This window comes from Acartia tonsa, chromosome 13 (genome assembly GCF_053477335.1).
Source record: "Acartia tonsa isolate MP-2025a chromosome 13, ASM5347733v1, whole genome shotgun sequence".
NCBI classification, from domain to species: domain Eukaryota; kingdom Metazoa; phylum Arthropoda; class Copepoda; order Calanoida; family Acartiidae; genus Acartia; species Acartia tonsa.
The window spans coordinates 13419728-13433055 of NC_137272.1; the positions used below are offsets into that span (position 1 = coordinate 13419728).

Here is a 13328-nt window from a genome sequence, read left to right on the forward strand (position 1 = left end):
ACAAATATGCATCAGTCTGTTTATAAACTTCAAAACAATGCAGTTAAAAATACATTATTGTTTCTTGTGTTTAAAAAATATCTGCTACATTGCATTGTCTTTTGTTTAGGTTTTGTCAGGTTTTATTCAAGCTAACCCTTTAAAGCCGAAAATTATGATTCTTAAAATAAACTTATATTTTTTATTTTAGTTTTATAAAAGTTTTTCAATTTTGCTTAGAATGAATTCGTATTATTTTTCTCATTCTAAAAGTATATATGAACACATACTTTTTATGCCTGTGAGAGGATATTTTTTATTTCAAAGTTTTGATTAATCCGAGGTTAACAAAATAGATTTTTTCAATAATTACTTAACAGAATTTTAAAAGTAAGGTGTCAAATTAAAGATCTTACTATTTTTGTTCATACTGGCCATTTTCTTCTTTTATTTTGTTGCGTTTTAGTACCTTAAAACCGACTTAATTATTTTTTTTTAAAACTTAAATTACTTAAAAAATAAGAGGTCTACAAAAAAACCGATTGCATATCTGAATTCTATGAAAAATTTTACATCTACTACTTACTGAAAGGACCGGCTAGCTATCTTAAATAAAAAGCAAAAAAGTTGATACAACTTCTTTTATCGTAGATCTCTTGGTCAACCGGTCTGTCTGTGCTGCCCTGAAATAAATTCAATTTTTATTTGAAATAAGCTTTTCTCAGCTTTTATTTAAAGTGCTGAAATTTAGTTTGAGGATTCATGTGACCAATAAGATTCAGCTAAACAAAACACTATGTCCGTTTGTCTGTGTTTGTGATTCTTTTCAGTTTCTACAAAATATGGACGTATGTAAAGAACGAACTAACAAACACACCTTAAGAAAGACATAGCTGCGCTACTTGTAAGAAACAATAAACTTTCTTATTTACACAATTCAATCAACCATTTAGTAATTTATTTATTCTTTATTTGTTATAAGCAATAAAGACAAGGATGACAACATTAATAGCTCATCAAATAAGATAATTGGATACATAAAATTTCACATTTTATATTTTAAGCTGTTTGAAATAGCTTCAAATAATTCATTGTAAGGTCGTATTTGTATTAATCACTAAGTAATTATAGAGATGCAATTATGCCCAAACGTCCTAGAAATCTGCTAAACAACAAATAAATGTCAACACGTTTTAACTAGACTTTATAGATTTGCTACGCTTTCACTATTATCACTTATTGTTACTGGCATCTTTTTGCAAAGTTCGAAATCTATAGGACGATTCCAACATGCCTAAATATACAACAAGTTTATATGTATACATGTATGGAAGGACTCAGACACTCCCAATAATCAGAAAAGCTTCACATCAAACAAGGACTATTATGTGCAATAATAGTAAAGGTAATGGTATTTGACTCGTTAAATCCCGTTTAATATTCATTCAACGAGCTTCTTGTACTTTTGACAATCTGTGGATCGGGTATCCCGCGAAATTTCTTCAATTAAATATATCTTGAAGGGATAGAACCAAAATTTACTTACAGATAGAATGACAGGCACAAATTGTTAAAAGCTTCGCTAGTAAAATATTTCCTTACTTTAATTTCATTGAATTTAGGCAATTAAAATTGCATTAATCTAATAAAACTTTTTTCAGATGAAATTTTAAACTAATAAAAAATGAAAGTTATATTGTTTTTATTTTCTAGGAAAAATATTTAAATTTAATGAAATAAAAGAAAAATAAAGTTCAATAATGACAAATTAGTTAACAAAAAACATTTCTAAGAGATTGGACAATATCGATAAAAAAAAACTTGTACCATATTGTTAGGGAATCATCATGCAAATTTTGTGATGGTTTTGAGTTATTGATCAAAGCTATCCAATACAAATGGACGTACATACATAATACATATGACCAAACATCAGGTTTCACTTATAGAGTGACTTCAAATCTGAAAAAAAGTAATGAGTGCCATCACATAAAGTGCACATTTGAGCACTGATTTTACCCCCATCTGTAATTTGAAATAATTTTAAACAAAGGCCCCTGCAATGGTTAAGCATAGAAGAATAAAAAATAAAGAGTGAGGGGGGGAGGGGCATATCATTGCCAAACCGGCGATTTAGAAGCGGAAGCTATTATCAATCAAAAAATTCAAATATTTAATTATCTGTAGTTGTCTTATCCCCCCCTGCTTCTGTGAGGTTGACGAACAAGAACAATCATGTTCCAAAGATGGGGGAGACTGTCCCGAAGAAAAATCAAATTCTGAACTATTGGAAGAAGCAAGATACAATGAATATAAACACAAGGAAACAATTCATTTATGTGTAGGATTTTCAAATATTTTTGGGTGCTTTCCCCCAAATTGCATGTAAAGCACTGGAACCCCTTCTTCCTTATTTTTGCCCTTTGCATAAACACTCAGGCCTATACCGGAGATACCCTATCCCTGCTGGGCTACCCAGTACCTGACATAACCTTACCTAACCTGACCTAAAGTAATGAATAAATAAACAGAAAACTATCCCCCCCCCCTTATATTTTTTCAAAATAAATTCTACAATGTATAAATTAACGATATGAGCTATCCGTTATGGACGGACTGACCTAATCATAGAAAATGATTAATTGTATAAATCCTTATTTATCTTTCTATAAAAAAAAACCGCGACTGTGGCATAACAAGTAGCGCATCCGCTCGTTGTCATGAAGGTGAAAGGTTCAAATCTCGGCCCGACACCGCGTCATTTCCATACACAGTTAGGACTTCTTAGACAAGGGTCGTGCAATTAAAGGGTTGGTAGTCTGTAAGACGTACAGCCGTGTAATCATGCACTTTAGTAGCAAGATTAGGTTCAGGAAAATAACACCTAATGACGTATCCCTTCCTCTAGAGGTTATCCAGAGCTGGATCTTTAAATCATTCTAGTGGTGAGCCAGATCGGGGTGAGCCAACTTTCCACCAATGAGAGCACAGCATTTTATGAAATGCCGCGCTGTGATTGGCTAAAATTCGGCTCACCCCGATCTGGCTCACCACTAAAATGATTTAAAGATCCAGCTCAGGTTATCTCTATCTATAAACTTCCAACATAAATGATGTTACGAATTCAGGATTTAACCAACAGAGCTGATTTCAAGATTTATCAAATTTTAGATAAAATTGACTCTACTAAAAAAAGTAAGTATGACATATTTCAGGGATCTCAAGGGATGGGACAATTGGCGATAAATTGATGTACGTCCCCAATGATGGTAGACAACATTAGCCATTCTGTAGACTAAAATTATTGGTTGATTAGTCTGGAACTTCTAGTTTCAAATAATCAATCAAGATTTAATCAAAGTACCCAATGAATTGTTAAGCCAACTTTGAGCACTAGTGAACACGGGTAGGCTAAAAAAAATCCAGGTTTTTGAAAATACCCATTTAAGCGGTTTGCACAGCCTTAAAGTCACATGTCTTGGTATACTGGAAAAAGTAAAAATCAAATTTTGTACTGGGCCCTTTTTGAGAAAATCCGCGATTTTTTTCCCCTATTTTCGCCTAAAATCCTCTAAAAATAAGGTAAAAAATGTTAGGGTAGGTTTTTAAAACTGTTATTGCTCAGCCCATAGTTATCCTAAAAAATTGTTAGACATATCAATGGAAAGCTTATCTCTTCATTTTTTTAGAATTATAAACATTTTTAACGTGCATTGTATGGTTTTGTATCTATGTTGCTAAATGTCAAAAATATCATCAATTACATTAACATGTACATGTGCATTGTTTAATTGTGCACCCCTCCCCTAGATATACCACACTTTTCTGGGATCTTGCCAGATCAAGTATCAACTGTGGGGAATACCAAAGGATGACTCCATGCAAAATTTGAGCCGGATCCGGCCAAAACCGGCCGGGATTTTTATAAAAACCGGTTTTTTCCGGTTTTTTGGGGGTATCTGTAAATCAAGCCCCCTCCTGGGTACGCCCCAATATAGATTTTTGCTTTAAGGTCTGATCTGAATTCCTCAACACTGGATATGACCCCTAGAGTTGAAAAAATGGTTAAAATCCGGTCTTTTGACCGGTTTCCGGCCATTTCCGGCCCAAAAAAAAAATTTAAAAAATCAAAATTTCATCTAAAATTTAAAAAAATATGCTTTAAATTCCATTTTTCATTAATAATTTTTCAAAAAACAAAAACCTTATGTAATGAAGATAATTTTAGCAACTTAAAATGTGAAAAAAGGTTGAAAATTGACAAACTTATGTCAATTTGAAAAATGTTGGTAAATCCTAAAAATTTGACGGATTTATACATACATTTCAGAATTTAGGTTGACTATGGTCTTAAAGACACGCCATATCCAACAAAATTGCAATGAGAGGGTCTAAATGTTTTTCTTAACCAAAATTCTACATACCCTGGCGGTTCCAGGGATATATCATTAAAGCTTGTTGGCTGGCCCGAAAGCTTTTAACAGGCGGCCGACTAAAAGCCGGATTTAATGGTTATCAACTGTACAAAGTAGCGATTTTCGGTTTTTTGGCCAAAACTCATGCAGGGAGTTGTTTTTTGGGATAAGCAAGTTTGTACAACTTATTGGGGCGGACATTTCTTTACTTACGCATCATCTGCCACGGGCAAACCGTTTGGCCGATACGCGCCGCCAAAGGCGCGGTTTTTTTGTCCCTTTAGGGGATGACGGAGTCGATTTAGCGACTTAGGACACTTCTTCAATAATGTTCAACTTTTTGAGGTAAACATTTCTTTACTTCAGTATCATTCACCTCTAGCGGACCGTTTGGCAGTTATTCGCAGCCGAAATCGTGATTTTTGGCGATTTTGTTGTTCGCGAGGTTTTAAAGACCATTTTTGAGGAGAAGGAGTCATCCAATCAAGATAACTCTGAAATACTATTCATTTGCAAATTGAATTGGCTACATTTCATGTAAAGTAAATTTTTTTGTGCTTCCAACTGGTTTTGTTCCAGTTGAAATTTAAAAATTATTACTTTTTAATTATAATTATTTTTTTCTTGCAATTTTAAAATTAATTAAACACTAATTGTTAGTACATCATAATTTTGATAATTAATTCCACATTTCAATCACTGATATTTACTACTTGGTAATTTTTTTTCTAATTTATCTTTTAATTAGGTATCTGATTAATCTTTAATGATTATTACTTTGTAAATCTGAATACTTATTATTCATCTCTAGCAATTATTTATAAATTAAAAAGTAATAAAAATTACTATAAGATATGTAAAAGGTTAGGTAATTCAATTGATAATCAAATAAAGTAATTTAGAAATGGTGATAGTTACTACATTATAAAAAAAAAAGTATTGATCAAGTAGTAATAGGATATTTTACATGGTTAATAATGATAAAATCATAAATAATAAGTAATAAAAAGATAACGATAATTAAAATGAGTTATTATTGATAGATTTAAAATAGGTTATGTAATAAAATTTATTGATTGATTTGTAATAGGTTATATATGATAATTAATACTTATAATACTATAACTGAATGATAATAATAACATAATCATAATTATTATGTATAAATATGGTAAGATAATATAGTTCATAATTATAGTGTTATAATTAATAATAAGATAATAAAAAATTATTTCACCCAAACTTGTTTCTTGTGGGGGGAAAATACATTTCATGGGGTTGGTGTAATTCGTAGTTGTTATCTTTTTTTGAAAATTTCAACTGGAACAAAACCAGTTGAACACACAAAAAAATTATGTCGCATGAAATGTAGCCAATTAAATTTGCAAAAGAAAAGTATATAATAATCATTTTGATTGGAGGTCTCGTTTCCCTCCAAAATTGCCATTGAATCCTCATGAACAGCAAAATCGCCGAAAATCGCGATTTTGGCGGCAAATAACATCCAAACAGTTTGCCAGAGGCTCATAATGCATAAGTAAAGAAATTTCCGCCTCAAAAAGTTGAACATTATTGAAGAAGTGTCCTAAGTCGCTAAATTGACTCCGTCATCCCCTAAAGGGAGCAAAAAACCGAAATTTTTTGAAAAATTTCAAAAATCGTGCCTTTGGCGGTGTGTATCGGCCAAACGGTTCACCCGTGGCGAATAATGCATAAGTAAAGAAATGTCCGCCCCAAAAAGTTGTATAAACTTTCTTTTGTATGTCAATCCCACAAAAACAACTCCCTGCATGAGTTTTGGCCAAAAAACCGAAAATCGCTACTTTGTACAGTTGATAACCATTAAATCCGGCTTTTAGTCGGCCGCCTGTTAAAAGCTTTCTGGCCAGCTGACAAGCCTTAATAATATATCCCTGGAACCGCCAGGGTATGTAGAATTTTGGTTAAGAAAAACATTTAGACCTTCTCATTGCAATTTTGTTGGATATTGCGTGTCTTAAAGACCAAAGTCAACCTAAATTCTGAAATGTATGTTTAAATCCGTCAAATTTTTAGGATTTACCAACATTTTTCAAATTGACATAAGTTTGTCAATTTTCAACCTTTTTTCACATTTTAAGTTGCTAAAATTATCTTCATTACCTAAGGTTTTTGTTTTTTGAAAACTTATTACTGAAAAATGGAATTTAAAGCATATTTTTTTTAATTTTAGATGAAATTTTGATTTTTTAAATTTTTTTGGGGGGCCGGAAATGGCCGGAAACCGGTCAAAAGACCGGATTTTAACCATTTTTTCAACTCTAGGGGTCATATCCAGTGTTGAGGAATTCAGATCAGACCTTAAAGCAAAAATCTATATTGGGGCGTACCCAGGAGGGGGCTTGATTTTCGGATACCCCCTAAAAACCGGAAAAAAACGGTTTTTTATAAAAATCCCGGCCGGTTTTGGCCGGATCCGGCTCAAATTTTGCATGGAGTCATCCTTTGGTATTCCCCACAGTTGATACTTGATCTGGCAAGATCCCAGAAAAGTTTGGTATATCTACCCTCCCCCCCCCCTCCATTCCTCCATCTAAATATTGCAACCTGAATAAAAACCTTGGGTGCCAGAATAAAAAACCTTGGGCACTAGGATAAAAAGCTTTTTATAATTAGGAGTTGTCCGTCCGTCCGTAACGGTTATCTCTTTACTTAATTTAGGCATGTTAGAAATGTCTTATCGATTTTTTTGACAACATATTTTGGATGACATGATTAATATTATCCTATTCATCTGTTTTTTGGAATGATGAATCTTAGTACAACAAGGTAGAGTATTATAAGTGAGGCAACTCTATAATCAAATCCTAGAAATGAAAGCATGTCCTTTTACTATATCCTTTATTTACGCAATTTGACATTTGTCATCCTTGTTATGATAAATGACTAATAGCGCAGCTACTGTATAAATATTATATTTAGACAACCCAGAAGATGCATTGGTGTTGTGTGAAAAAGTATTGTTGGAGCATCCTCTCTCCCAACGAGCTCTACATTCTAAATTAGCTATTTTGCTTAATCAATTCAAAGAATTAGAGTAAGTACTATTTAATTCTAGAATATCCTATTACATAAAGTAGTAAGATATTTTGTCTGTAGCATAATCACTGAACCGATTAGGTTCTTCATTTTAGAGAATCTTAACACAGGTCCCGGGTAATTTTTGGCTAATTTTCTTTTCTACTCTTTCAAATACATAGCTCCTATAGCCTAGGGGTGCAGCCCTTAGTATGAACAAAAATATAGGATAACACTCCAAAGTTTTATTTTTTAATTAAATATTTATGGGTAAATGACCGGTTTTAAGCCTTATTAATTAATGAGGTTACATCACACCACTCGAACTCTAGAAGGTATAGAAAAACAATTCACTTTCCACAAAAGCTGTTCAAAGCTAAAAAAATCATAATAGTTATTTCTTTCATCGTATTATAAACCGCTTTCCGCGGATATAGAATGTACAATTATTAGATTAAAACCAGTTTTTTTAATCTTATGATTGTACATTTCTATATTCGTAGAAAGCGGTTTATAATACGATGCTAGACATAGTTTTTCGTATGGATGAGAACCGGTTCCTATCCGCCGGATTCGAATGAATACGAGAAAAATAACTATTTAATGGTTGAACCATGTATGTATATTGCATATCAATAATACAAATATACCAATATTTGTGTTTGTTTATAAATGTTCAAAAATTTATAAACCAACGGCTATGCCCCTATGGCCTTTATGCGCACTTGGGGGGTGGCTCAGTCGACCCCCATTTATTTTTTATTTTAGTTTTAAAAAGAAAAGGTAAACAAAAAATTAGGGGGTGGGTTCTAGGGGCGATTATCTTGGGAGGGTTTTAGTACCCCCTTTCTCCCCATAGTAGTAATAAACATTCCCTGGAACTACGAGAAGACATATTTTAAAAGAGAATCTTCTAGATTTAGTGGTTTGCACGAGCCTTCGTTACAGACAAACATCCTGTTACTTTATTATAAAATGACTCTTTTTGTAGATCAAAACTGAAGGTAGCAAAAGTTGGAGATGATTTACTCAACAGAATATTTGATTTAGCAATTACAATCTCAAAATTAGAAAGGTAAAAGTATATTATTCTAACTACATAATTATAAAAAAGTGAAACTTTTAAGCAATCAAAGGATTTGAAATACTAGGATTATCAAGTGACTACAATACTCAAAATTTACCACAAAACTTTTTTCTTTCAATTAGTCCAAGACCAGTTTTTAAATTTAATGTAAGACATTTAGCGGTGCATTTTGGGGATTTTTTCATCATCAGCGTCATTTATCTCTTCTTTTCAGAGCATAGGACACGCACAATTGTTCTCCATTTTTCTTTGGATTGGACGTGAGCAGGTTTCCTGGACTAGGGGAAGTGTCAGCCCTTAATTAGTTCAAAACATTTTAAAAACTAATTTTCGAAAAAAGAAGCATTCTAAATGTTTCTTATCCAGGGGTTACGTGTTCTTAATATTAATTACATAACTCAGAGTAAAAACTCCAGTGATGTAATCATTATTAAGCCCGGCCTATTTGTTGGCCATTTAAAAAAAAAGGAAACCCACAAACAAACCCCAAACGTTTTGGGGATTTTAGTCGCTTTAAAATCCTTGTTTCCCATTTTCTTCGAGTGCTTAAAAGTTTCACCTTATTTATAGTCATTTTGATATCATTAACAGCGAAGCTGTTCTTTAAATGATTATGTAGAGTCAGTTAGTTGGACGTCAGTCATGCTCAATTCATACTTTCTGGCAATTATATGATAAGATGAAAGAAAAGCAAAAATAAATATTGGGTTACTACAATTTCAATTCTATTGCCCAAAATAATATATTATGGAATTTTTATTAAAACAAGGATGATAACATCCACAAGAAGCGCAGCACAGAAATGTAAAACAATTTATTGAAAATTAATTAGGAAAAGTCTTAAATGTATCAGATGCTTGATGTGCCATGAAGAGAAGATACATGAGAAATATGTGTATTAAATTCCTTGTAAAAATTGACCAATAAACATTTATTCTATGGCTAGAGGGTAAATGAATCTTTCCGTATCGCTTCGAAACCGATTATTATCCGGTGGATTAGAACCGGTTCTCAGCCATACTGAAAAATTATGTTTGGCAACGTATTATATCGAGTTTTCTACGAATATAAAGATGTACAATCATAAGATAAAAACCAGTTTTTTTAGCCCGTGCCGTCGACATCTCGGTGCTAAAAAAACTGGTTTTAATTATTGTATATTTTACATCCGCGGAAAACTGTTTTGAATACGATGCGAGAAATAATTATTATTACATTGCCTCTCTTGAATAAAATATTTATGTTTAGTGACGATTTGTCTTCTGAGTTGTGGCTGTATGATGTTGACTTAGTAACAGGAATATATCCATTTATTTATTATGTTCATCTAACCAATTTGCATCAAGAAAGGGGTGAAATTTGGCACATTTGCGTAAACAGTGATTATAGGCTTTATCTTTGGACTGAGAGGATAGGGTTTAGGGATTAGAGTTAGAGGTCAACTTATAAAACAAAACATGCCTAATTTTTTAATGTTATTTACATATTTGAAGAAATAATATGCATATTTTCTTTTATAAGTTGGCCTCTATCTCATAAAAAAAATTCTTATAATCATGTAAGAATGGTTTTATCTTTAATAACCTATCCTCTCAGTCCAAAGATAAAGCCTATAATCTTAGCTTTATACTTATATATTGTCCCAAAAAAATTCCTTTTGCATGTAAAGTTTGATTAACAAGGATGACAATATCCATAATAGCGAAGCTCTGAAATAAAAAGTAGAACAAACGAACTTGCATAGTTGTAAAGTTGTCAGAACCTAATATGAGGAATATTAATAGTATGTAAATTAGTTTCAAAATTGCTTGAATACAGTATACTGTTTCTAAAAAGATTCGCTTAAAATATTGTATCTTGGTGTAATCTTGAAAATTTTATCATACAAAAATTTGATGTCAAAAAAGATTTTAAATGGACGTTTTGACTTTCTGATTATAGAGTTGCAACGCTTTCTAAATTGCACCTAACAGTTACAGGAATCATCGTACCAAGTTTGAAATAAATAGGACAACTTCAACATGCCTTAATTTACGATAAAAGCTATCCATTACGGACAGACCTTAATTAAAGAAAAGCTTTGCTGTATTTTTATTTTATTTTTAAAAGTGGACAACAGCAATAAATTGTAATGGGTTATATAACAAATCAGATTTACTGGAGAAAAACTCCAACATTGATAATAAGAATGACAAAGCCTTGGAGTTTTTTGAAAATGTTTTGGAAACAATGGTTTGTAAGTAATTTTTATGTAGCGTAGCGTAAAGGGGTGATTACCCCCACCCCCTCAATTTTTTAAATTTTTAACCACCCCCCCCTAATTAAAAAAAAAGCTTGGACGTCCTTGCCTCTATAATATAAAGATTCCCCCCCCCCCCCACATAAAAAAAAAATAATTTTCAATTAAAAGCTTGAACGTCCTTGGGTTAGTCTATTTCATTTTGATTGCCTTCAACAAATTATATATAAAAAATGTCGTCATAGATCCATTGACCAATGATAGGCCAGTATACATTGTAATTGACCAAGGTGAAATGTATACTGACCTATCATCGGTCATTTGTATTATATGACGTCATTTTTTTTATATAGCAGCTTCAACATCAGTTTTTTTAAACTGCTTTAAAAATATCAACAAAATTCTCGAAATTATTAGAATCTTACACTTCAAAATAAGTCTAATTAAAAAATTATATGAATTGAGAAACCCTCAAAAATTATTAATTTCAATCGTATGAAGAGAACCCAACCAAGCCCGAGTTTAAAAACTCTCTGCTTTTAGACACAGATGCAACACTAGACGATATGCTACATTTTTTCCAGTGCTATCTGGAACAACTAATTATCAGGTAAGCTTTTCTTTTTATAGACTTTATTTTAGAATATTTCACTTCCTAAATTCTTGGTTTTAATCATATAAACTAGTGGCTTCGGCTCTAGTATATTAAAGAGAGATAGAGAGTTTATCTTCAAGTAATTTTTTCTAAATATTTTACAAATATAGGTACTAGAATAGTTTTTCTCGTATTCATTCGAATCCGGTGGATAGGAACCGGTTCTCATCCATACGAAAAAACTATGTCTAACATCGTATTATATCCAGTTTTCTACGAATATAGAAATGTACAATCATAATATTAAAACCAGTTTTTTTAGCCGGTGCCTTCGGCACCACGGGGCTAAAAAAACTAGTTTTAATCTTATAATTGTACATTCTATATCCGTGGAAAGCCGTTTATAATACGATACAAGAAATAACTATTCTTGTATTCATTCGAATCCGGTGAATAGGAACCGGTTCTCATCCATATGAAAAAACTATGTCTAACATCGTATTATATCCAGCTTTCTACGAATATAAAAATGTATAATCAAAAGATTAAAACCTGTTTTTTTTGGCACCTCGGGGCTAAAAAAACTAGTTTTAATCTTATAATTGTACATTCTATATCCGCGGAAAGCCGTTTATAATACGATGCGAGAAATAACTATTCTCGTATTCATTCGAAAATAGTTTTTCTTGCATTGTATTATAAACAGCTTTCTGCTTACAAAAAATGTACAATTATAAGATTTAAACTACTTTTTAACCCCGAGATGCCAAAGGCAGCGGCTAAAAAACTTGTTTTAATCTTATGATTGTACATTTTTATATTGTAGAAAACTGGATATAATCTGAAACTAGACATAATTTTTTTGTATGGATGAAAACCGGTTATTATTTCAGTGGCCAATACAAAAAAGCTCAAGAAAAGATAGCTGAGCATACTCCTGATGATCCTGATGCTGACCTCAGGTAAAATAAGAATTTGTAGCTTTGTCAGGGAGGATATAGGACTAGGTTGTAATCTTGGTCTGACACCGTGTCATAACTAAAGATGTTAAAATTGAATCCTACAGCTGGTATTTCAGGTGCACGACACAAATAGTTGGAGTAGCCTAATATCTACTAGTGGGTACTAAAGTAATCCCATTACAAGTGGAGGATCCTGACATAAAAGTCAGGTAATATAGGAATTGTTACCTAGGCAAACTTCAGAGGATACTGATATAGAAGTCAGGTAGTATAGGAATTGTTACCTAGGCAAACTTCAGAGGATACTGACATAGAAGTCAGAAAATATAGGAATTGTTAACAAGGCAAACTTCAGAGGATACTGACATAGAAGTCAGAAAATATAGGAATTGTTAACAAGGCAAACTTCAGAGGATACTGACATAGAAATCAGGAAATATAGGAATTGTTACCTATGCAAACTTCAGAGGATACTGACATAGAAGTCAGGAAATATAGGAATTGTTATGAAGGCATTCCCCTGAGTACCCTAACATTTATATTTTGTAGAATGACTAATAAACCCACCTTCCAAGAAATTTATATACTGGATGCTCATTGTAGATTATCTTCACACAAAATATTGTCAAACTATCTTAAACAGCAGCTAAAGGAATCACATTTCTTCTGATTGACTTACTGTCAGACAGACAAACAAAAAATATATGTATGTAGAGTAGCTTTGCTACTAAAGAAATAATTTGAATGAAGAATTATATTTGTAGGTATGAATTCAAAGTTATGGGAGCTCTGACCAACAGGAAAGACCATGAAACCATTATTTTGAAGAATTCAATATTAACTTTTTATGTATTTGTCAAAGATTTGTCCGTCGGTTTATCTGTCCATCTTTTTTCAGTAATCTTTAATTTCTCTTTTTAACTCTCTCCTGCCCAGTCCTTTCTTTTGAAGACGAAGAAAGTCCCTCAAAAAAATGTTATGTTATGAAAACGAG

The 13328-nt window shown here is 32.2% G+C and overlaps 1 protein-coding gene across 1 annotated transcript; it reads left to right on the top strand.

The window, feature by feature from the left end:
* The first annotated feature begins 1739 nt into the window (after nucleotides 1–1739).
* Nucleotides 1740–13260, top strand: LOC145335159 (uncharacterized). The gene is made up of 10 exons (XM_080180891.1): nucleotides 1740–1750; nucleotides 2167–2300; nucleotides 3106–3174; nucleotides 7356–7470; nucleotides 8443–8526; nucleotides 9787–9833; nucleotides 10688–10774; nucleotides 11321–11387; nucleotides 12266–12334; nucleotides 13099–13260. Exons 1-10 carry the CDS (start codon nucleotides 1740–1742, stop codon nucleotides 13253–13255), a joined length of 840 nt encoding a protein of 279 aa, XP_080037017.1. The 3' UTR covers nucleotides 13256–13260.
* The last annotated feature ends 68 nt before the right edge of the window (nucleotides 13261–13328 follow it).